Below are 25,204 nucleotides of genomic sequence, written 5' to 3' on the forward strand. Positions count from 1 at the left end.
CAATGTCTAATTCCATATAACCAATATATGGAATGTCAAGCCCATTAGCCGCTCGGAGCTGCAGCCAACGACACGATTGCAAGTGATCCTGGCCCCGTGGTTCAAACTGTTGCTGAAAGCAACGCTCGGTAATTGTCGACACCATGGAGCCCGTATCAATTAAACAGGGCACCGGGACTCCCCCAATCTTAACAACGGAATGTGGACATGCGGAAACCAAACGGGATACAGACTCGTTACTACCTGGAAATTGAGAGCCAAACGCACCCCCAACCGAGCTGTGGCTCTGCAGCCCGGTGGGTACTAGTTTCCCGACGGTGGTAGTACATGCGACGGCCTCGACTCGGAAGCCGAAGGGACAGCAGAAGACCTCTGTGGAGGGCAAGGGGGACGCCGTTCCCCATTGCACTCCCGAGCAAAATGGCCCGGTTGCTGACAACGCCTGCAAATCAACCGATCTGAACGAGGGTATTGACGGTGAAAACGGGGTGACTGATTATGGGCGAGGGCTTGCGTGAGCTGATTTATCTGCTGTTGTTGATGCTGCAACAATTCCCGTAATTCCCTCAGCTCAACCGATTGGTTCCCATAACTCGAACCTGAACTAGCCCCCCCTTGTACCCCATACTGAATTCCACCCAATGATGGGACTGAATGACTTCGACCCCGCGCACCGCCTGGCATTCCCTCTCGTTCCCATCAAATTGCCTCCCCCCGAACCTCCAACAATGTCATGGTGGGCTGTCGTCGAATAAGCTGCTTGAGCTCCCTGCGAAGAACATTATCAGACACATACTCAATAAATTGATCCCGTACAACAACATCAGCATTTGTAATAGCGTGTGGCGACCGATCTTTCACTTTCTCTAGTAGGCTCATCAGGGCTAGGGAAAATTCTAACAAAGTCTCACCCGCCTGCTGCCTCCGAGAAAAAAAAGCTTCCTGTAAAGCAACGTACGACTCAGAACATCCGTACACCTCACGCAACGCTGAAATTATTTTAAGAGGATCATTTTTCTCAATTTCTGGCCGATACTTTATCTCTTCACGAGCTTCACCTTCAAGGTGGTCAAACAGAAAGAAAGCTTGATCTGCAAGAGAAAGATTACGTACGCGCATACATGCTTGAGCTTCTTCTACCCACTCATTAATACGGACGACACCGGTACCACTAAATTTAGGACAGCGTCTGTCTCGTGGTATAAACACCAATCTCTCCGTCACCGCAGCACCAGCACCGACTAACTGTGGTATAACTGGTGGTACCATGCTAGAAGAGGCTGCTCCAGGATCAGGCGACCCAACTGGTTGCCGCTCCCGCAACAGTCTCTCATTATCGCCCTTCAATTGGGCTATTAAATCCCTCATTACTTGTAACTCGTCCTCCATAATTTAACAGAGGATTTACTTACCATGAGGGCCCAGGAAAATACTCACGAACCAGTCACCACTGTTCTAAAAAAAAAAAGAGAAAAAAACAAACAAAAAAAAAACCTTACACCCTTGTCTCAACCTTTGACCACACAACCAAACCCTGCCGACTAACGCCAGATTGTGGCGATCGGGTTCAGAAACAGGGACACCAAATGAATAAACCAACTACGCCACCCTGGGGGCTTATTACCAGGGAATCGCCCTAAACAAATTAGGAGCACACAAGGCTCACAGGCTCGTATTGGTTGGAGTCAGGCATGAGACATGGGTGAAGGATACAAACAATAAAATCACTTTATTGATTAAAATGATACAAACAATAAAAAAAAAAGATAAAAAAAAGACAGTAATCAGAAAAAGGATATTCAAAATGGGACACTCCTGGCGACAGAAATTGGGAACGGCAGCCAAATTACTCCACCCAAGGGGCCTCCCTATTCTCCTAAAAGAAAAGAAACAAAGAAAACCACAACCACACGTGCACTCACACTGCACTCAGTCAAACACCTCCAGGTGGCACAGCAATCACTCCAAAATACCACCACCAAGATGAGCCGCCCAGGCCTACAATAAAGAACACACATCAGACTCATACACCACAAAATAAAGAAAACAAAAAGGAAAAAAACAAGAAATACACAAAAACAATTATTTGACCCAAATGCACGATGTTCGTCTCAAACCAGTATGATAACAAGCATTCTCATCATAGACAGATACATTCCAGATGATCGTCACCTCACAACATTGTTGAATTTTACACGTTCACCACTTAAATTAGGGTACTCTCATGAGAACAATTGGATAACCGGATATCCTAGACAGCATCCGGAAAATACAGACCAGGTGTTTGTTTAACTCGTACCGGGCCACAAAGACCGCACTTGAGCCAAAAAGAAAGAATTAAACAAAACACACATTCACATAATAATAAATAAACCAAAAAAAGGAAAACTTAAATCAAAACAATGAACAGTGATGACTAAGAATGAGCATCAAAAAGCCACTTTATATACACTCTTTACATTCTGAGTACCCAATATCAAATCCCGGGCAATGAAAACATCCACACCAGTTCTCATGGAATGAAAGAGAAAAGTTAACGTTGTTAGTGCCGTTGAGATCGGAGATGTCACAGTGACGCTAGTCAATAAGGCTACACAGCAGAGCAGCACGTAGTAAGTTTGTGGTCGCTCAGCAGTCGTATATCCGTGAAATCAAGCCAAACAGCAGCACGCAGTAAATTTGTGGTCGCTCAGCATTCATATATCCGTGAAATCAAGCCAAACAGCAGCACGCAGTAAATTTGTGGTCGCTCAGCAGTTTATGTTGAACCGGACTTCTGATTAAAGCGTCCAGTGAATGACAATGATGACGAAACAACCCACCATAACCTTAAACAGGCATATGAAACACACCTGGATTGAAACAAAGAGAAAACTCACTAAGCAGACTTGAGTCGGACTGAGGCATTAAATATAAAAGGTTGAAAACATACCTGAACAGCACGTCAATAAAGAACCATGAAACTCATCCGCTTCTCTAGAAGTTCGCACAACGAGCGCCGCCGAATGTATGCCGATTAGTTCCCCTGTCCACTACAACAAAGAAGTCCACATCAACCAGTACCACAGGAATCACTTGCAACAGAGTCGCTAACCAGCAGCTCTTACCTCTCCAGCTCTTGCACACCGCGCCGGAACAACAACGACATGACGTCACGTGTAATGCCCTCACAGGTAACGTACACCAACCGCATTTATAGTCCTCATAACTAGAGTTAAATCACCATCCAGCCGAGCGTTAATAGGCGGAGCTAATGCCTACTGCTACATGTGATTGGATCCGTGGTGAATGAAATGTTCAGCAACATCAGATAAGATGCTAAGACAACTACCAGATACCTCTTACAGGACAGGAAGGGGGACCTTCTGCACCCACCACCACCAAGGAGAGGACTTCCTATTGGTCACAGGTGGACTCTAACAACCAAACTCATTCCTAGGGTTTAAGCAAGAATGCAGAAGCAAAGAGAGAGGCCACAGAGACCTATCTTAATCCATTCATATATATGTTTGAAGGCCTTAAACTAATATAAACTGCAAAACATCCACTTCAACTTCATGCAAAGCACAGTTTATGTTAATGGTTATTGACTGTTAACACAACAGTTCACAGAAGGAAGGAAAGCACTGATCCAATGCCTCCGTGGATCTTAATCTCAGAAAGAACACCATGTAGTGAAAAGACGCCACTTCAAAGCATATAGCCGTCTAGTAGAGGGGGTTCTTGCCTGAATGATTGTATCTATCACTGCTGGTGATAGCCCCCTGAATTAATAATTTACTCCAAATCAGCTGAGATGAGAGGAGAGCCGTATAGACTCTCACTGGGTGCGTTTTTAACCTCTGTGTCTTTTCTTTACCTAGAGAGTGATTGACTTCCCCAAGTGAGTGCGGATCACCCAGGTAATTGGCTAATCTCCCCTCTCTTCGCTGGACAAGGAGGAACTTCACTTCTTACTACGGAACACTTCACCTGCACTAAACACAGACTGAGTTTGATTGCACCTAAGTTCTCACTGTTTGAACAAATAAAGACGCCTTCCGGGGTGACGCTGCACTGCATTCTGTGTCTGTTCTCCTCTTTCCCCTTAGTGGAGCGCTACAATACATACCGTACTCATGGCCATGTTCTTACAATGAGGACATGAACCATTCACAAATGCTGTCTCAGAGTGAGTACGACCCAGACATTAAAGACAGCGATTGTGGCCATCTGAAGGAGAGAGAAATCGGCCACATCCAAAAGGACACAGACAGAAAGGCATATTTTAAAAGACGAGATTCACTGTGTTGCTCTTTTAGAGGGGAACTCTTTTAGCTGTGCATTATTTAAAGAGAGACAGCTGAAATGTGCTGCGAGATCCGACAGAATAGAAGGAGATAAATGGATTGTAGATTTGCTTCTACTCATACAAAAGAAGTTTCTACAGGCTCCGGAGAACAAAGCTGAATGAGTGGAGCACGCCAGCCTAATTTTATACCCATATGTCTAGGGGAGTAGCTGCCCTGGAAATTCCACTCGCCAATTCTCATGGGCCTTTTCTGAAATGTCAGAGATGCTCTGGGCTTCCAAGTGTGGCCCCTAGTGATAGTCCCAACACAACATCAAAGAGACTGACAGATATGGAATGGGTGATTCCCCAGTGGTTGGAGATTTAGCTGCTCTTTGTCAACCGTTCTTGTTCACTGTGACAACTAATGCCATTCCCACACCTTTTCTCTATTTATGAATACGACTAGACATGTATGGGCAAGTGACGAATGTGTTGAACTATCCTTTTAAAATGACTTAATTCAATTTATATTGATGATATTGATGACTTACCAAAGTTTTGAAAATATTGTGAACTATAGAAAGAACATAGATGCATACGTCACCCACCTAAAAAAGGATGAATGCTAAATCTACACAGCTATCATATTCGCTGAATCAAAAAATAGATTAAGTTAATAGTGATCAAGTGAGAATGAGACTGCTCAGAAAACCAGAATTATCTCTATATTATACAGTTTTGCTTTTTAATTATATAGTTTCATTTCAGGATTTCTGGTACTATATTTACAGCTTCCATTTTTCAAATCAATATTTGTTCAGCATCACAGGATCATAATTCATAATTATGAATGAGACTGTAATTTTCCTAAGATAAAAGCTTCACATCCTTCGGCAAGGAGAAACTACAGCATACAGTAAAGTAGAATGTTTGAACCAAATTAATTAGGCAATTTCTCCCAGGACTCCCCAGAACCAAAGGACAGGGCACTCTTGTTGAGATCCTTTGGGAAGGTGCAGTACCTTTCAAAGTTCTCCATAAATTAAGTTAGGGAACATCTAGAAGGCTATTTAGTTTATTTCAATTTAGACTTGGATGGAAGGTAAACTCTTGAAATTAAATTCTGGTCAGTTTCTCACAATGGGTATTTCCATATTGATTTATTATTTCTCATTGTTTCCTAGGTTGGTGAGTATGGTAGTCACTCTTAAGCCGCGTTTCCACCGCAGGAACTTTCCCCAGGAACTAGGAACTTTGGGCTGGTACTCGATGTGTTTACACCGCAGGAACCAGGGTCTAAATGAAGTTCCGGGTAAATATTTGCCCCTCCGATAGTCCCTGCTCACGAGGTAGTACTTTTTCAAAGTTCAGGAACTTTCAGGGGTGGGACTTGTGCGCTGCACAAGCTGATTGGTTGTGTTCACGCCGCATTTTGGTTGGATGACTCCACGCAGCATTTTCTTTATTTTTAACCTCCCTTTTAAAAAGTGGCTTCATGCAGTAAAGTTGTCTGTCTGCAAATATGGAATTTAATAAAAAAAACTGGGGGACTGGCGACGAGTTTCAGGCTTTATTATTTGGGTATTTGTGGAAGAGGAAACTTTCTGCGCGTTCGTCACAGCCATCTCACGGCCAATGTCCGCAATAGCTGATAACATACAATTTTATATCTAACGTTAGCATTACGAGCTCTGAACACGCTTTATCAGTGCTCGTCTCTTTTCTGCCACAGCTTTTAATATTAAGTCATTATGTTTACACATTGTCATCTATTGCAAGGCAAACCATGTTACAAATTTACTATAACAGGATTGAAATAGCGCATTGAGGTTGGTAACAAACAACTATTTACAAGACTGTCACTATTTATGATTGATAGACGGGGTTCAGGCTTTTTTTAAGAGTATTTGCGCAAAAGGAAATTTTTGCGCGTTCGTCCCAGTCATCTCACAACGTACCTTGTCTAATTTTATACGCATACGAGCTTTCTGAACACGCTTTAGTATCAGTGCTCGTCTATTTTGTTATGTTAATTAGCCTACCTCGTTAGTAAACCAATAACTGCAGCACAGTTTGAATCTCCTCCATACTTATAAATGTGGCGCTCAAAACTGATTACTGTCCGTCGCAGACTGGGAGGAGCAGTTGCGCGCAGTTTACCTTCCCGGTACTTTAGACCGCGGTGTAAACGCAGAAAGCAACCGGTCTGGGGCAAAAAAGGTTCCTGGGAAAAAAGTTCCTGGGACAAATTGTTCCGGGTAATTTCGGTGGAAAAGCGGCTTTAGAGACTGGGCCCATAAGAGCCTTCAGGAAGAAGAGGAAAGGCCAGATTATTTTTTTAGAGCGCTTCCGAGGACCTGAACTTCAAGTTGCTCCCAGTCGGATAAGCATCAGTAGATCTGATGCTCATGATGGGAACAACAGCGCCAAAACCAAGTGAGTTTGTCCTGTCACACCATTATCACCATTCATACCAACCTGGTCTCATGGGAAATACATACCTCTGCACACTTTTTTGCAGCGCCACAAATATGTACCACGTATAAGAATCACGTGAGTGCTCATGACGTCGGTAGGACAGGCCCATAGACAGTATATAAACGGGACAGGCCTGGGTGATTTAGCTGAAGTTCATAAAGTTACATCCGCATACATCCTCAGAACCCCGGCAAAGTAGGTAGCGTTAGCCAGGTAATTTTTTACGTTTTCTGTAGCCTAATGGTAAATGTGACGTTAACATCATGTGAGCACTCTCGATGAAAGCAATGCCCTTCGATTAACTTAACGTTACGTATCCTGTAGTATTTTTTTGTAGTTAACTTTAGGTGGATAACGTTAACCTGAACTGTCTGAACGATATATATTTGCAAATACACACTATCATCATATCGCCAGTTATGAGCGCATCCATATTTGCAAACAAATGCGAGATATGCATTACTTTAAATGTAGATGAGCTTAATCTGTCGTATAGAACTACAGATCCCATGAAACTGTCGACCAATTAAGTACGTGATGCCATAGTACTGCGTGTACAAACGTGTATTTTTTTATGCACAACATGGTGTTAATATTTTTTGTTTTTACAGTAAGAAACTACATTTCCGTGTAGCCAAATGCCTTACATTAAAAACAATTTTACATGTGCTTGCAGGTTCCAGTCATATCAAAGAGGAAGAAGATTAAAGTTTTTTTTTTTTAGCCTATCAAGGAACAGGAGGTTAGTCTTTTCATGTAGCAACAACTTGTGCCATAGCCATAATTGCATATGAGTGTGTGCCGTCCTCGATATGTTAACTTAATATCCTGACGGCCAGCTAAACTTTTTCCCCACACCAAGACTCTGAAGATTAATTCTTAGTTCCACAGATTTATTGGAGTTAAGGAAAATAGTGAAACTGCAACACACACAAGAGCAATGACAAATTACACATGAATAAAGGCTAATTTGCACAATTACTGTTGCATTTTGTTTGTACTCATTTTAACACTAATAAAGAAATACATGTGAACTACATTCTGGTCATTATAGCATCTTTACCGTGCAGTTCGTAACAAATTAACACGTGAGAGCTAGCATATGCATAGCCGACGTGAGTTCAAACCATCGGCAGATTACACTCTACAAACTTACAATTATTGTCAAAAATAACGAATAATACTTCCAGAATAATCTCACAAAAAAAAGTATACATACCGACGATGCTACGTCAGACATGAGAAGTAGACAGATGCGATTGAAGCACCATGAAAATAAACTCGAGCAAACCGCTGAAACGCATAGATATCATATAAAGGCTAGATGTCTTAAGGCGGAGTCACTTCCGGCATCACCGGCGGCCATCTTAGGACAGGGCTCTGTGAATTAAGGTGAGTGAGCAGCACGCACACAAATCCTCTTATCTCGCTGAAATCTGGACAGATTTACAAACGGTTTGGTTTCTTACAAACGTTATTAACGTGGCTATAATTTTGAATGCTTAAACATTTTGAACATAATTATTCATATGTATGCAGTATAATAGCTACATCTCTGACGTTTATAACAAACCAAACCGTTTGAAAATCGGTAGAAAATTGAGCAAGTTATGGTAATTTAAAAGTACATGCACCATGTTATGAGTGAGCGAGCACCCTGTCGTAAGATGGCCGCCGTGTGCGGATGTCGAGCTCCATTGGCCAGCAGCGCGGACGAGACATCTAGCCTTTATATGATATCTATGCTGAAACGCGCATGAAGTGCGTGAGTATTTACTTCCCAACTACGGATCGCATAATAGGACATTTACCACAGCGCGATCTTAAAGTGACCATGACCTAAATACAAACACATATGAAATGCATATTCCTGGAACACATTAGAACTCTGGAATGCTGACTAAAATTAAAGCATGTTAATGTAACTTTAAACTTAATGCTTATTTAAGTTTTCTTACTCATAACAAAACACTCCCCGCCTGACATGGACACACGTCACCCCACAGTCCATGCACAGTCCATTTTTTTTTTTTTTTTAACAGTCCATTTACTGTGCCTCTGGAGGTAGAAGGAGAACTATTTCATTGACTGGCCTGAGAAAGAGGCTAGTCCCGCCTGGTTTGATGATCTTCACCTCAACCTGGCGCACTTTCCCATCTTTGCTAGGGAAGGCCTGTGTAATCAGTCCAAGAGGCCATTCATTCCTAGGTGCTTGACTGTTCTTAAGGAGAACAACGCTTCCAGACTGAATGTTTGGCTGAGTGGACTGCCATTTTTTGCGGGCCTGCAGTGTTGGGAGGAATTGTTTCCTCCAGCGGTCCCAGAAGGTGTTGGACAGGTGCTGAACCTGCCGCCACTGGGACTTGTAGAGGTCTGCAACTCCAAACTCACCAGCAGGAGCAGGCACAACATTCGTCTTTTGTGTGAGAAGAGCAGCTGGTGTAAGTATGAACGAGTCATCAGGGTCCATAGTCACTGGAACAACTGGCCTGGCGTTGATGGTCGCTGCAACTTCTGCCATGAAAGTCACCAGCACTTCGTGGGTGAGCTTGTCTTTCAGCTGGAGGAGCATTGCGTCCAGAATCCTCCTAGCCAGCCCTATCATTCTCTCCCATGATCCACCCCAATGGGATGCATGTGGGGGATTAAAGGACCAGATGCAACCCTTGTCTGAGAGGTAAGTCTTTACAGCAGTGCTGTCAATGTTTGAAGCTATCTTCAGTTCCTTACAGGCACCAATGAAGTTTGTGCCACGGTCGGAACGAATGTATTTGACCGGCCCACGTATTGAAAGGAAGCGCCGTAGCGCATTGATGAAGCTAGAAGTGTCGAGGGATTCTATGACTTCAATGTGCACAGCTCTTATGCTCATGCACGTAAAGATCACTGCCCACCTTTTACTTTGAGCGAAGCCGCCTCTGGTCTTGCGTGAGGAGACGTTCCATGGGCCGAACACATCAAGACCCACGCTGGAGAACGGAGGATCTGTTGAGAGCCGATCGGCTGGCAGGTTAGCCATTTTCTGGATGCTGAGTGGAGCTCTGAGCCTTCTGCATGTTATGCATTGGTGGATGATGCTGCTTACTCTTTTCTTCCCTCCGACTATCCAAAAGCCAGCTGAACGGACCGCCCCCTCAGTAAAGTGACGGCCTTGATGATGAATTTGCTCGTGGTGGTGTCTGATGAGCAAAGTGGCGATGTGATGCTGGCCAGGAATAATCAGGGGAGTCTTTTCACTCTGATTGAGACTTGAATGATGAAGACGGCCTCCAACTCTGAGAAGGCCGTGTGCGTCAATGAACGAGTCCAGATTTCTGAGAGGGCTTGTTTTTGGCATCCTTTCCTGTTTTAGAATGCACTTTATCTCTTGGCTGTAGACTTCCTGTTGAACTGCTTGGATGATTACAGTTGACGCTTTCTCTGATTCCTCAACTGTGAATTCAGCTTTGCAGTAATGCCAGCCCTTGCATCCTCTGTTCTCTCTGTGAGCTGTCTTGAAATGACAGGCTATGTGAACGAGGCGAGCGACTGCATGAGTTAATGACTTCCAGGTAGAGAACTTAGCAAAGCGTTGTGAATCCAGTTGCTTGTTTGAGGCTGTAGTGCTTAAGGCGGACACCAGAGGGCGGATGTCTGGGTCTGTGCTTGGGTCAACAAGGTCATAAGTGCATGCAGAAATGCTGGGCTCCGGCTTGGAGAGAAATTTGGGCCCACTCAGCCAGTTGGTGTGTTTCAGTTGGCCAGCAGGGACGGAACGCGTTGCGTAATCTGCAGGGTTCAGGTCTGTTGGCACGTAGCGCCACTGGTCTGGTCGGCAGGATCTTCGGATGCGTAACACCCGGTTGCTGACATAGACATAAAAGCGCCTGGTCTCATTGCAAATATAGCCCCAGACTACTTTACTGTCTGAGTAGTAGGTTACGGCATCAAGCTGTAGGTCTAGTTCTGCTGAGACCAGGTCTGCTAACTCAACAGCAAGCACTGCTGCGCAGAGTTCAAGTCTTGGCACTGTGTGTTCAGGGCAGGGGGCCAGCTTGGCTTTGCCCATTACAAATCCAATCTGGTTGTTGCCATTACTGTCTGTCACTTTCAGGTAGCACACAGCACCGATAGCTTTGACTGACGCATCACAGAACACACACAGTTCTCTTCTTACCGCTGCTGACGGTGAGGTTTCTGTGTTGCGCCTTGGGATGGAAAGCTCAGCGAGCTCGGACAGAGAGGCTCTCCATGACGTCCAGGCATCTTCCATGGCTGGAGGTAAGGGCGCGTCCCAGTCACCGTTCTCCACCGTGAGCTCTCGCAGGATAGCCTTGCCTTGGATTGTGACGGGCGCAACGAATCCAAGTGGGTCATATAGGCTATTGATTGTGGATAAGACACCCCGCCGGGTGTAGGGCTTGGTCTCACTGGAGACGTTAAAAAGGAAACAGTCTGTCTTGAGATTCCAGTCAAGTCCGAGGCTGCGCTGCAACGGCAGGGCGTCTGTGTCGAGGTCAAGGTCTTTGAGATCACTCGCGTGGTCACTGGATGGAAAGGCGTCCATGACTTCTTTGTTGTTCGCTGCAATCTTGTGAAGTCTCAGATTCGACTTGGAGAGCACATCCTGTGTCCTTTTTAACAGGCTGATAGCAGCTTGAACTGTGGGCAGGGACTTCAACCCATCATCGACATAGAAGTCATGCAACACAAAGTGCTGCACATCTGGGTCGACGTGGAACTCGTTGCCTTGAACAGACTTGTGTAGACCGTGAATAGCCACTGCAGGTGAAGGGCTGTTGCCAAAGACGTGGACGTTCATCCGGTAATCCACAATGGCTTTGGAGAGGTCATTGTCCTGGAACCAGAGAAAGCGTAAGAAGTCACGGTCTTTCTCTCTTACCCGGAAGCAATAGAACATCTGTTCTATGTCGGCTGTGACGGCGATGGCCTCTCTTCTGAACCGAATCAGCACTCCCAGTAGTGTGTTATTCAGGTCAGGACCCGTTAACAGCACGTTGTTGAGTGACACGCCGTTGTATTGGGCACTGGAATCGAATACCACACGGATTTTCTTAGGTTTTTTCGGATGATACACCCCGAACGTTGGTAAGTACCACCTTTCTTCATCCGGACTGAGAGGGGGGGCTAACTCTGCATGACCGTTCCGAAACATGTTGCCCATGAAGGCGAGAAAGTGGTCTCTCATCTCAGGCTTTTTCTCAAAGTTACGCTTGAGAGACATGAGACGCCTCAGCGCCTGTGGCCTGTTGTCTGGGAGCCGTGGGCGTGGGCTCTTGAAGGGTAATGGCGCCACCCAACTGTTGTTTGGGTCTTTTCATAGTCCATCATCCATTATCTCCATGAACATTGTATCTTGAATGGAGGGAGCCACCTGGTTGTCATCCCTGGTCCGCCTGAACACTGTGCATCCAAGGTGGTCGGTTTCACATATAGGCTGGTCCTCAGGATACGCTGGAGGCTCACTGGTGGCCTGGGTGTCGTTGAACCTCTCCTTCACATGGAACACGTTGGGGCACGCGTCAAAGAGAGTGGGCCGTTGCAGCTCTGTGGTGTTCGTGTGGAACGTGCTAATTGTCAGTGGCCTGTGAACATTACCTAGGCACACATTTCCAACAATCACCCACCCCAAGTCTAACATCTGTGCGTAAGGCAGGTTGTGAGGGCCATTCACCTGTTTGCGGACTTTATGCACTCTGATAATGTCTCGTCCTAAGAGAAGCATAATGGGGGCTTGCGGGTCAATGTCTGGGATGAGGTGTGCCACTGACCTTAGATGAGCATGATGAAGAGCTACTTCGGGGGTTGGAATCTCCTCTCTGTTGTTCGGTATGTCGTTACATTCTATGAGGCTTGGCAACGGGATGCGAACAGCTCCATCCAGAGACTCCATTTCATAGCCACTGGCCCTTCTGCCTGCCGATGGCTTCACTCCGGCACATGTTCTCAGTGTGTAAGGAGCGCTTGGACTTTGGTCGTTGAACATGTCGAAGAACTGTGAGCGCACCAGTGACCTGTTGCTCTGCTCGTCCATGATCGCATACAGTTTCACGGCTTTTTCTCTGTGGCCGACTGGGAACACTTTGACGAGGCATATTTTCGAGCAGGAGCGGTCTGTGAGTTCTCCGCAGACTTTCGTGCATTTGTTGGTGACCTGAGACTGCGGTGAAGCTTCATCCTCCTCCCCGCCGTGCTCAGCAGTAGGGCCAGCCCTCTGCTGCCAGGGTGCAGCTCCAGGGTGAAGCGATGTGTTGTGCCTGTCGCTCTTACATTCAAAACACTGGACATTGACTTTGCAGTTCTTTGCTATGTGAGACGAGGAAGAAAGACATTTAAAGCACACATTATTTTCTTTGAGGAGTGTTTTGCGCTCGTCAATAGGCTTCTCTCTGAATGCCCGGCACTTACGGAGAGGGTGTGGCTTTTTATGCAACAGACACAGTTTGTCGCCTTCGTCGGATTTTGTTGGAGGCTCACCCGTGTCAGATGTGGCTCTGGGTGACACCTCTGTCTTGTGGACGGAGACTTCCCGCTGTCTGTTGGGCTTCCACGCTGTCTTCTCTGTCCTGGGGGCCATGTCTGTGTTGCCGGTGAGGCTGAAGCTTGGGTCATTTGCGATGCGAGCCTGCTCGCTGACAAAATAAACAAAGAAGCCAAAGGGAGGATAGCTCACATGGTTTTGATGCTTGTAGGCTGCACCAGCTATCACCCACTTGTCCTGGAGACGAGGCGGCAGTTTCTGTACAATTGGGTTGACGCCTCTCGACGTGTCCAGGAAAGCCAGGCCTGGTAAGTCTCCTTCAGCCTTAGCGGCCTGCAGTTCCATTAGCAGATCACCCAGCTTTGTCAGGTTAGATCCATCTCGGTTTACTATTTTTGGAAAGCTGTCAATGCGTTTGAACAGAGCATTTTCTATTGCTTCAGCTGAGCCATATGTTTGCTCGAGCCTTTCCCATGCCATGGCCAGTCCTGCTTCTGGACGATTGATGTGTATTGCTCTTATCTGCTCAATATGCTCTGCTGACTCCTTCCCGAGCCACTTTAGCAGAAGATCCATCTCCTCACTCGGTTCCAGGATAAGGCCTTTGATGGCAGTCAAAAAAGAATGCTTCCATGCTCTGTAGTTTTGGGGTTTGTCATTGAATTGAAGCAAGCCTGTAGCCACAAGCTCACGGCGGGCTAGATACCTGACAAAGTCATTTATGTGTGAGCCGCCCTCATATATGTATGAGCTCTCATCATTGTAGTCTGGCGGTATGGCATGGTGTGCGGGAGGAGGCTGGGTGTGGTGATTTTGTGTTCTGAAGTGGTGTACTAGAGAAGCATGCTCACCGCTGGACTTGATGTGAGGTAGACGAACGTCTCCAGGCATCCTGTTGAATGGCTTGTGGCTGTCCTCGAATGTGCTGATGTAAGGCTGCTGTGAGATGAGACGATGTGGAGCAGTACTGTTCTGATGTGGATAGAAGGGACAGGCTTCAGGCTTTAGTGGTGGAGGTGACACATTGTGGTTAAGGACCGGCGCTGTCTTTGCTTGTGTGTCACCGTTATCACATGACTTAAGTTCTGAATCCCTTTCTTTTAGTTGATCAAGCACATACTGCCTTGTGCGTTGTGAGGCTTCTAAAGGAACAGAGTCTTTGTTCAGGTCACAACTATGTTTCTCGCTCTTTACATCAGCAGCAGCTTCAAGTGCCTCTGCTTCTGCAATGGCTGCTGCAGCCTCTTTTTTATGTTTTAGCATTTCTATAGACACTTCCAACTTAGCTTGTTGTAGCCTCAGATTAGCTTCCTCTTCAGCATAGCATAGGCGTGCCTTTGCTGCTTCGGCTCTCGCTCTTGCTCTGACTGCTGCAGACCCCGCTGACGATGAACTGGATCTCACTGAACAACATACTTGCGAGCGTGTCCTTAAAGATGCACTGTATGGGTTCTCCTGTGCTGCTGTATTTTCATGCAAACTCTCCTCTGTAGCCTGTAGCTCGGTGGCGCGTGCTGCTCCAGTAGCACTTGACTGTAGAGTATGGTCCGTTGATCGTCCACTGGATGCGTGTGACGACATGTCGGCTAGCTTCCAACTTGCTCTGCTTTATCTCACTTGCTTGATAGCCGTCGTTTCACTGTGCCGTCCTCGATATGCTAACTTAATATCCTGACGGCCAGCTAAACTTTTTCCCCACACCAAGACTCTGAAGATTAATTCTTAGTTCCACAGGTTTATTGGAGTTAAGGAAAATAGTGAAACTGCAACACACACAAGAGCAATGACAAATTACACATGAATAAAGGCTAATTTGCACAATTACTGTTGCAGTTTGTTTGTACTCATTTTAACACTAATAAAGAAATACATGTGAACTACATTCTGGTCATTATAGCATCTTTACCGTGCAGTTCGTAACAAATTAACACGTGAGAGCTAGCATATGCATAGCCGACGTGAGTTCAAACCATCGGCAGATTACACTCTACAAACTTACAATTATTGTCAAAAAAAACGAATAATACTTCCAGAATAATCTCACAAAACAAAGTATACATACCGACGATGCTACGTCAGATGTAATGGGGTGACCCTTCTAGGGTCTTCCGTTCTGTGTAGGTGGATGGAGCTGGGCGGAAGTTAAGCTCACGGCCCCTTTAAAAATGCGGAGATCCCCTTTCACTTCCGTTTTCTCTTTGGCATGGTACGCTCACGGCCCTTTAAAAACGCGGAGATTTCCTCTTACTTCCGTTTTCCTTCCGGCATGGTACGCAGGCTGCATTCTTTTGTGTCGCAAGAGCAATCTATTATGCATCAAGCATTGAGCGCGTATTAAGTGTTGTAGACCTGCATAAGTTGGAAATCCCTTTTTTAACTTTTGCCGTGGGCCTGTGGATGTTCAATTGCATTAACATATATCAAGGTATGTTACTGCATTGATATGTTGCTGCAATTATTCTTTAATAGCGCCGTTTTTAATGATGACTCGTTTATATAGTGTGATCGAGGCAGTATTGGTGGTTTGTTCACCGTTCTCACCGAGGGCCAGTCAATTGTGCTGCAGGTAAGTTGATATGGTATTTTGTAAGTTGTTTGTTAATCAGAGATGTAATTTTAGATATAGTGTATGCGTGGTTAATGACCAAATTGAGTAACTATTTTTATAGAAATCTGCCCGCTGTTGTTTTGCTGCTGTGTGGCGGCTCGCAGTGGTGCTGTGCTGTGAAGACTGAAGAGGGTGCGCGCTCAAGTCCCACCACGGACTACTGTGATTTAGAAGCGCACGTGTGTGTTGATGCGAGCGTGTGTTTGTGCGAGCGCACAGTTGTGTGAGCGGGGTTTTAGGTGTGTGCGTGTGTGTTGATGCGAGCGTGTGTTCGTGTGAACGCATGTTTGTGTGAACACGTTTGATGTGAACGAGTCTTTATTTGAGTGTGTGTTGAGGCGAGCGCGTGTTTGAGTGAGCTCGGTGTGAACGCGTGTTTGTGGTGGCGTTTGTGTGTATGGAAGTGTGTGCGTGTGCTGAGATGATTGGGTATTGAATTATTTATTTGTTATATTGATTTAATTGTATTTTCTTTAATTTGATATTTCTCTTTTTGTTTCTTTTTTTTGTGGCTAATTGTGTTCTTGAGTACTGTGGGTGGTAATTGCCACCGTTCTTATCTACTGTCAATTCCTTTACAACTACCATGGGCTATTAGCTGCTGGGATTGGGAGGATTTATTTAATTCATTTATACTTTGTTGTTTATTGGTGGATTGTGATATTTGGTTATACATTTGCATGAAGGTGTGAATTGAGGTGGTTTGAATTTAATTTGGATATTTTGTTTTCATTTTTCTTTCTCTATCCCAAATGTGACTTATCCCAAGGGATATTGATATTGCCTGTCCAAGATCCAATTTTACAAGTGGCCACTTTATGACTTATTCTTTTCTTTTGTGTGAATGTTGTATTTGTAACTTGTGTATTTTTTTCTTATAATTTTTGTATGATTATCCTTTTTACTACTTTGGTGTCAAATAAAGATTGTACGCATCTCTGTTTGTTTTTTTCCATTTATTTGGAAACCCTGTAGTTGGGAGCATTTACAAAACATATTCTATATCTTAGGTGGCAATAGCCTCCGCTCACAGACATGAGAAGTAGACAGATGCGATTGAAGCGCCATGAAAATAAACTGGAGCAAACCGCTGAAACGCGCATGAAGTGCGTGAGTATTTACTTCCCAACTACGGATCGCGTAATAGGACATTTACCACAGCGCGATCTTAAAGTGACCATGACCTAAATACAAACACATATGAAATGCATATTCCTGGAACACAATAGAACTCTGGAATGCTGACTAAAAGTAAAGCATGTTAATGTAACTTTAAACTTAATGCTTATTTAAGTTTTCTTACTCATAACAAAACAGAGTGCGTATTACTACATTTGTTTATATATTGTACATGCATTTTAATGTAGCAGCTTTAATGTAGTTAGGTGTTTCCGCTTTCCCAGCAACGCTAGCCAAGCACAACAAGCTCTAACAATTGTTGCTCTTGGCTTTGTGAGCCTACTCTGCCTGGAGTTTCTATGGTTTATATAGCAATTTGGTTACAGTTCCCTTGCTAAAATATGCTGCGTTAATTTGTTTTCAGATTGTCACTGACCCTGCATTTTCTTATAAATGTATTGTTTTTTATAAATTAATTATAAACTTTATTTTAACAGATTTGAATGATCAGATTGAGATCATCTGTAATCTCACTATATCTCTGCCTCTTGCAGTACAACGCAGACAGGTGAGTTGATTAATGCTAGGCGGTTGCTCCGCTTCGGACCTTACACACTCGCATCACCAACGCATCACCGACACCCAATTACCTAGCATTGAAAACATTTATTTAAGCACTGCCTGGGTAGGGAAAGAAACCTCATCAAGGTTGTTTCCCACCTTAACCATGGACGTTAAACCCTCTGCAAACCACTACCCATTTATTTTCATTTGTTTTTATGTGTACTTTGTTTTTTATGGTCCTCAGGTGTTAAAAAATAAATGACTGAGAGAGTCATCTGATCAGCCTACACCAGAGAAAAATATGGAGGAGGAAGCTCTCTCTCAAGTCCAACTCATTGATTGACAGGCATATATTTGTGTCCTTGAGGAATAGAGTAATAAAGGAAATCAGGGCAGCTAAATCTAACTTATTTGTTGACCTCATACGGGACGCTAAGGGTAATCATAAACAAGTCTGGGACTGTCTGCATAAACTAACAGGGAAAGGACATAATAAAGCAACCATGCAGCTGGAGATCAAAGACAATGGTACCCTATATAAGGAACCAGCTGAAATAGTGACTATCCTTAATAACCATTTTGTCAATTCTGTGAGATTGACTGTGCATAGTCCCATAAGTGGTCCACTACACTCTTTACCAATTGATGTATCACAGCCAGTCTTCACTCTGACTGAAATTTCTGAACCTAAGGTTAAGTCTATAATTACTTATTTTAAGAATTCCAAATCAAAAGACATATTTGGACTGGACTCTATGTTTTTAAAGAAACATGCTGCCTCCCTCACAGGGCCTGTTACTAATATCATAAACACCTCTTTTAAGGAGGAAAAATTCCCAAACGACTGGAAGTCAGCCATTGTTGTGCCAGTCTATAAGTCAGGAGATACAACTAATATGAATAATTATAGACCAATTAGTATTTTACCCATCTTGTCTAAGATCTCTGAAAAATGTGTGGCTGAGCAATTGACTGAGCATCTTAACAGTAGTCCTTTTAAACTTCACTCCATGCAATTTGGCTTTAGAGCCAATCACTCCACTGAGACAGCAAATTGTTTCTTTGTGGAAAACATCAAGTCAAAATTGGACAAAGGAGGCATAGTTGGAGCAATTTTCTTAGATCTGAAAGAAGCTTTTGACACTGTCAACCATGAAATACTCATCCACAAAATGTCTTATTTTAATTTCTCAACCAGTGTTACTGAATGGATGAGATCTTACCTGTCAAATAGAGTTCAGTATGTGAGAGTTAATGATGAGACATCACCACCCCTGAGGAACGAACTGGGTGTACCCCAGGGATCTGTCCTGGGCCCTATTCTGTTCAGCATCTACATAAATGACCTGCCATTAGTGTGCACTGGATGTGAGGTGCAGATGTATGCTGATGATACAGTCATATATGTTCATGCGAAAACTAAAGCTCAAGCTTCTGCCAAGCTCAGTGAAACAATGGTACATGTACGTAAATGGCTTACTGGCTCACAGCTGGATCTCAATGTTAAGAAGACAGTCTGTATGTTTTTTAGCAAAAGCAACACTGTATCTCATTGTGAACCCAATGTCTGTGTGTCTGGGGAGGTCATTCAAACAGTTACACAGTTTAAATATCTAGGCATTATTCTTGACTCTACTCTATCATTTAAACATCAAGTGAGAAAGGTAGTGCAAATAACCAAATATAACCTAGCGAACTTTAGGTATATAAGGAACTGTTTGACAACACCTGTAGCAAAGCTATACATGAATACTATGATAATTCCTCACCTAACATATTGTATAACAAGCTGGACACAGGTATGTAGCACAACACTAAGGCCTATTTTATCACTTCACAAACAAGCACTTAATGTATTGGACAAAAAACCCAAACTTTACCATCATTGTAACATTCTTAACAAATATAACCTACTTAGTTGGGAAAATATTTTAAAACACAGTGATGCATGCCTAATCTTTAAGATTATTAATGGGAAGGCTCCCCCACCACTCTGCACTTTTGTACAACAGAAGTCATCTAGCAGCAGAACCACAAGGTCTGCCTTAAGAGGGGACTGTGTAGTCCCTCTTAGGTCCAGTTCCTTTGGCCAATTATGCTTTTCTGTGAGAGCCTCTAAATTATGGAACCAATTGCCAGTGGACATTAGAAATTCCACCTCACACCATACATTTACACACCATCTTAAGGACTGGCTTTTGAGCATACAAAAATGTGAGCACCTCTCATAATAATTAATGTATGTCTGACTCTATACTTTAGCTGTCCTGTAACCTATGGTATATGTATGATAGATAGATGGATAGATGGTTACTTTATTAATTCCCAAACAGTTGTATGGCTGTATGGTTATATGTTTTATGATTTTATGTTTTAATGTAGCCAGTGCTATGGCATTATGTTTTATTGTTGTATATCAATTGCTGTGTGACTAAATATGTTCTTTTTTAGCTATCTTGTGCCTAGTATAACATCTTGCCAATGGACTACAGTTGAAAATTAGCCTGCTGGCTAACACTGGCACATTTACAGTAATGTTGATTAATGTGCACTGTCCTAAAATAAATAAATGAAATTAAATGAAATTACACCGTGATCTTGAGGAAATAATGGCTGATTTGGAGGAGATGCAGGTATTTTATATAAAATTAAGTATGTAGCATGCATTCTGCATCAAGCAGTATTTCACTAATGTGTGAAAAGAATGAATCATTGGAATTTGTTACTACCACTGTTTGTATTTTTTGCAACTTCCATAAATGATATTCTGAATCATGTTATTGTTCTACTTCTTAAAATGTATATATTTCGGAGTCATTGTTCTACCTCTTATGTTTGAGTAATACAGAGGGAGGAAGCAGTCAAAACACCACCTAAACAACAAAAAAGAAAGAAGACTGATCATAAACTTAGGTGGAAAAAAAGAGACCAAGAAGGATTCTTGGTCTATGAGAAGCGCAAACCAAAGAAAGGTATGATTTGAGGTTTTAGATCCTTTGATTTTTCAATAAGTATTGTGTAAATCAAATAATTTTTTCTGTTTACTTTACTCTAGACCGATCTGGAAAACCTGTTGCCTCAACCATTGCCTCTGCAAGTAACCCTCAAGAAGTTGAGCTCGGTAAGCAATTGTTTTTTGTTGATTTCATGTAGGAGTGTGTTCAACCAAATACTGTTTGCTAAAAAAATATTGCTTACTATTACATATCTTTGACATTTATACCCTAAAGTCCGTCTATACTAACAGACAGGTAATTTTGTAAAATACATTTTCATATGAGCTGCTGTACAGTGGAAAAGAGTTCCCCTCTCTATTCCCTATAAGTAATCCCATTTCATGTTGATTTGCATCTGTTCTGTTGTTTGAATGCATGATACTGCATTAAAATTGTATAATTCTAGAAACTGCAAGCACATCTGAAGCCGCAACTTCCAAACAACATTTTGGAGATGTAGATGCACACCAGATTATTGGTAAGTTTACCTTAAATGTTTTTAACCATTGGAACTGTATCACTGTCTTCACAAAGTCCCTCTGAATGAACAAAAGTGCCAACATTTTATGATAAATGTTAAATGTACAAATATCCGAGAGATTACTTGTTTAATGTTTTGCGAGTTTGTGCTCTTGGTTTACGAGCTTGTAACAGGTAAGGAGTTGTAATGTAATTTTATTTTTTATTGCAAGATTTACAACTACAGCTACTCCAAAATGCAATGGATTGTGATGAACCCAGATCAGCAGCATCTCATGATTGGGCATTGAGGAAAACCTTGTCTGAAGAACGCTGGCATGAAGCAAGGCCAAAACTCCTTGACAGTTTGCTTGCTTCAGACTGTGTGCATTATGGTCATCAGGTGCAAGGACTGTTTCCCGAAACCCCGTTACTGTGGCCAGTGTGACGTTTCTACGCATCAACATCTTGTTTTTCACAACCGAGAGACTCTTATAGATGGGTTCTATAAACCTCTCCCACCATCAACTGCTGTGCAAGACCTCAGTGGCCAAAACGTCATTTATGAGCAAGGTAAGAAGTACTTGAAAGCTTAAAAACATGTTTTTATTTTAGTTAATATATTTTTCCTTTCATCTAGTGTGTTTGCTGCCCATTACACAACCTGACAAAATTTGTGATTGTGACCCTCAAAACCTGGCTGTTGTAGCTGGACGATCAATTGTACTCATCTGTATAAATGGTATGACTTGCAATGTTTTGTATTGTATTTGTCTATTGGCTTAACCTGCTGACTGATGTCTGAAAAGTATCAATGGCTGTCTTTACACTTGGCATTAACATGCGACCTGTATCCGGATGTTGTCCACATACATATTGAAAAGACAAGTGTAAACGCACTTCTGATGGGAATGTTTTTTCGATCAGTGTGTCCAGGTTCGGAGGGAGTCGAGGACGCATTGTGATCAGATCTCAGTGTAATGTAAATGCAATGCAGCCATCGTGTCTGGATTCACAGGTGGACGTCACACAAGACCCACCCACTGTCTTTACTCCCCCTCCTCTCTCCAGGAATTGGTGAACGTAGCTGTGTGGTTTTTTGATACAGACGTGTGCAAAGTACATTGATTCGCAAATATACTGAAATGTTTGCTTTTGCACCGTAGCCTGACGTCATCATATTCAGATTCTAGTCAGAATATGAGTCTGATATTGCTCCGTTAGGCTCTGATTATGGAGCTTGTTTCAACCGAAATGCCTCTGCACCCAACTGAATAGACCTACAACCAATCAGAGCAGAGTAAGTGGCGTATGTAGGAAGGACGACAAAAACATCTTTCCGATCGACAAATGCCTTGATCGCGGTTCTCTGTTCCTCTTTTAAAATAAATGCGCTGTCGATATCTTCTATGACAGAAGACATATTAGATGGCGGAATCTACACATCTCAGTTCTCCAGCGGCAGCCGTCTTTGTTGTAAACCAGTGATTCTCAACCTCTCCTGCAGGGACCCCCTGACAGGCTATGTTTCTGTTTTAACCCTGAAATGACACACCTGATTCAATTCCCCAAAAGGAATTAGTCAATTAATCAATTAGTCAACTACTCATTAAGCCTTTAATTAATTGAATCAGGTGTGCCATTTAGAAACATGGCAGAGGTTGAGAACCACTGTTGTAAACGAATTCAACCCAAGCGCTCTTTGGTGACGTAGATGATTATGTTACTGTTGATCATCTGTCCATCATCGTATAAAGCCCGCCTTGACAACTTTATTTTTCCGAACAGGCTGGCATCCAGGCTAGCAGAACCCACCACTTCAGGTCGACCGGAGCAATCCTTTTTTTTTTTTTTTTTCTGGAATGCGAGATCTGATCTGTTATCCAGATACAGAAGCCACTTGATGTGGACAGGTGTAAACACACCGTGTCCCGATTGGCTTATTATCCGATCTGCTTGGCTTATTATCCGATCTGCTTGAGCGGATCACAGTGATCGCATGTTAATGCCAAGTGTAAATGCAGCCAAAGTGTGTTTACTATTTATTTATTTTCTTTTGAAATCTTTGCAGGTCGCTATGACATGTTCCTGCCAGTGATGAATTGCAGAGCATGTCTTGCATCATGGACACCTGAGGTGGTGGACCTGTTGTTTAGTGGTTACTGGCCAGGCACTGTCGAGTTTCAAACCATATACCAGGTAGACCTCTTCGCATCGTTTGAGGACCTGAAGATCACTGCACCTGGGCTTTCAAGACAAGCATTTGTGAAAATGTTACAACAGCGCTCACAACAATTTGGAAGGGTAAGACTTGGAAAGTAATTTGTTTTCTGCATTTATGCAAGTCTTACTGGCATGTCACTGTATTCAAATTTTTATAATTTCAGAGTGGTAACATTTGTGGCAACGTCTTCCAAAAAGCTTTCCTTGAATGGACATACTGTCGTCATAAAAGAGAAAAAACTCTGCGGCATTGATCACTTCTCTTGCCCAGCTTGCACCCCAGATACAGTTGCTGTGTCTGCAGATGGAAACAGAAAACTATACAGATTCAGCAAAACAAAGGGGTATATTATAACATTTACATTTAATCATTTAGCAGACGCTTTTATCCAAAGAACAATAGAAGCAATCAGACCAACAAGAGGGCAACAATATACTGTCACGGAACACACACGGGAAACAGGAAGATCCATTTGCAGTATTTTTAATGTTAGGGCAATCCAACTCGTAGTCATCCATGCATGGGTCAAAATCCATAATAGCAGTCCAAATACAAAATGACCAAGAAACAAACAAGAAAAGGCTAGGAACACAGATCAAAAGTGTAGTGTGACATCTAACAACGACTCCGTGACAAACACTAAAACAGACAGGCTTATATACACAGGGAAATGACAATGCTAATGGGGAATAGGCTGAGTGCAATGATTAGTGACAAGGGACAGCTGAGTGCAATGAGAAAACAAGGATCGTGGGGAATGTAGTTCAAGAATGTGACAGACACCGTGGGGAAGGAGGACATCTAGTGGTGACCCAGGGAACACAAACCAGACACTGTGACATAACCCCCCCTCTACGGAGCGGCTACCAGACGCTCCAAGACGTGACAGACAAAACAGAAGTTCAGGCGGGAGGTGGACTGGTGGAGGATCAGGGGGAGGGATGGGGGGCCAGGTCCATGGAGGGAAACGGGGACAGGGAGACGACAGTCCATCTGGCAGCCAGGGCGGAGACGACAGTTCATCGGGCTGCCAGGGCGGAGACGACCCCTCGGGCGGCCAGGGCGGAGACGACCCCTCGGGCGGCCAGGGCGGAGACGACCCCTCGGGCGGCCAGGGCGGAGGCTCAGGAACAGACACCACCGGCTCAGGTTTAGGAACAGACGACACCGGCTCAGGTTCAGGAACAGACGCCACTGGCTCAGGTTCAGGAACAGACGCCACCGGCTCAGGAACAGACACCGGCTCGGCGGTGGCCATCTTGTCCGAAGACACAGGTTCGGCGGCGGCCATTTTGTCCGAAGACACAGGCTCGGCAGACGTGACGTGAACAGGCTCGGCGGCGGCCATCTTGTCCGGAGACACAGGCTCGGCAGACGTGACGTGAACAGTCTCTGTGGCGGCCATCTTGTCCGAAGACACAGGCTCGGCAGACGTGACGTGAACAGTCTCTGGATCAACAGAAGTGATGTGAACAGTCTCTGTGGCGGCCATCTTGTCCGAAGACACAGGCCCTGCAGACGTGACGTGAACAGTCTCTGGATCAACAGAAGTGATGTGAACAGTCTCTGTGGCGGCCATCTTGTCCGAAGACACAGGCTCTGCAGACGTGACGTGAACAGTCTCTGGGTCAGCAGACGTGATGGATTGCTGGGGTGGTGCAGGCAGTGCGAGCAGCTCGGGCGGGGCTGGCAGAGCAGGACGCCTGGGCGGTGCGGGCAGAGCAAGACACCTGGGCGGCGCGGGCAGAGCAAGACACCTGGGCGGTGCGTCAGGGACGGCAGTCACCTCCGGGATGGTCTCCGTGTTAGGAGCCACCGGACTCGGGATCACCGGACTCAGGACCACCGGAGTCGGGACCACCGGAACTGGGACCACCGGACTCGGGACCACCGGAACTGGGACCACCGGACTCGGGACCACCGGAACTGGGACCACCGGACTCGGGACCACCGGAACTGGGACCACCGGGACAGTCACGGAGGGAGTCTTCCTTCTCCTCCT

At 44.2% G+C, this 25,204-nt stretch overlaps 1 protein-coding gene and 3 long non-coding RNA genes across 4 annotated transcripts in view; all 4 read left to right on the forward strand.

The window, feature by feature from the left end:
* Nucleotides 1–3,146: 3,146 nt before the first annotated feature.
* The window catches only part of LOC307171400 (cyclic nucleotide-gated channel alpha-2-like), a gene marked incomplete at its 5' end in the record, with an annotated part of 57,764 nt that continues 35,706 nt past the window's right edge, over nt 3,147–25,204 (forward strand). Inside the window, 4 exon segments of the mRNA XM_079893008.1 lie at nt 3,147–3,173; nt 3,864–3,883; nt 6,550–6,604; nt 6,606–6,709. Of these exon segments, the coding sequence (XP_079749134.1) occupies nt 3,147–3,173; nt 3,864–3,883; nt 6,550–6,604; nt 6,606–6,709 (206 nt within the window).
* LOC307170990 lies at nt 15,486–16,418 on the forward strand. Its single transcript, XR_013823469.1, has 3 exons — nt 15,486–15,657; nt 15,733–15,798; nt 15,902–16,418. It is a non-coding gene; the product is annotated as an uncharacterized lncRNA (long non-coding RNA).
* LOC307170993 lies at nt 20,421–21,269 on the forward strand. The gene is made up of 4 exons (XR_013823472.1): nt 20,421–20,495; nt 20,579–20,644; nt 20,926–20,997; nt 21,212–21,269. It is a non-coding gene; the product is annotated as an uncharacterized lncRNA (long non-coding RNA).
* On the forward strand, nt 21,380–23,262 carry LOC307170991. Its single transcript, XR_013823470.1, has 3 exons — nt 21,380–21,551; nt 21,619–21,720; nt 23,050–23,262. It is a non-coding gene; the product is annotated as an uncharacterized lncRNA (long non-coding RNA).

This window comes from Squalius cephalus (assembly GCF_949319135.1).
Source record: "Squalius cephalus genome assembly, chromosome: 14".
NCBI lineage: Eukaryota > Metazoa > Chordata > Actinopteri > Cypriniformes > Leuciscidae > Squalius > Squalius cephalus.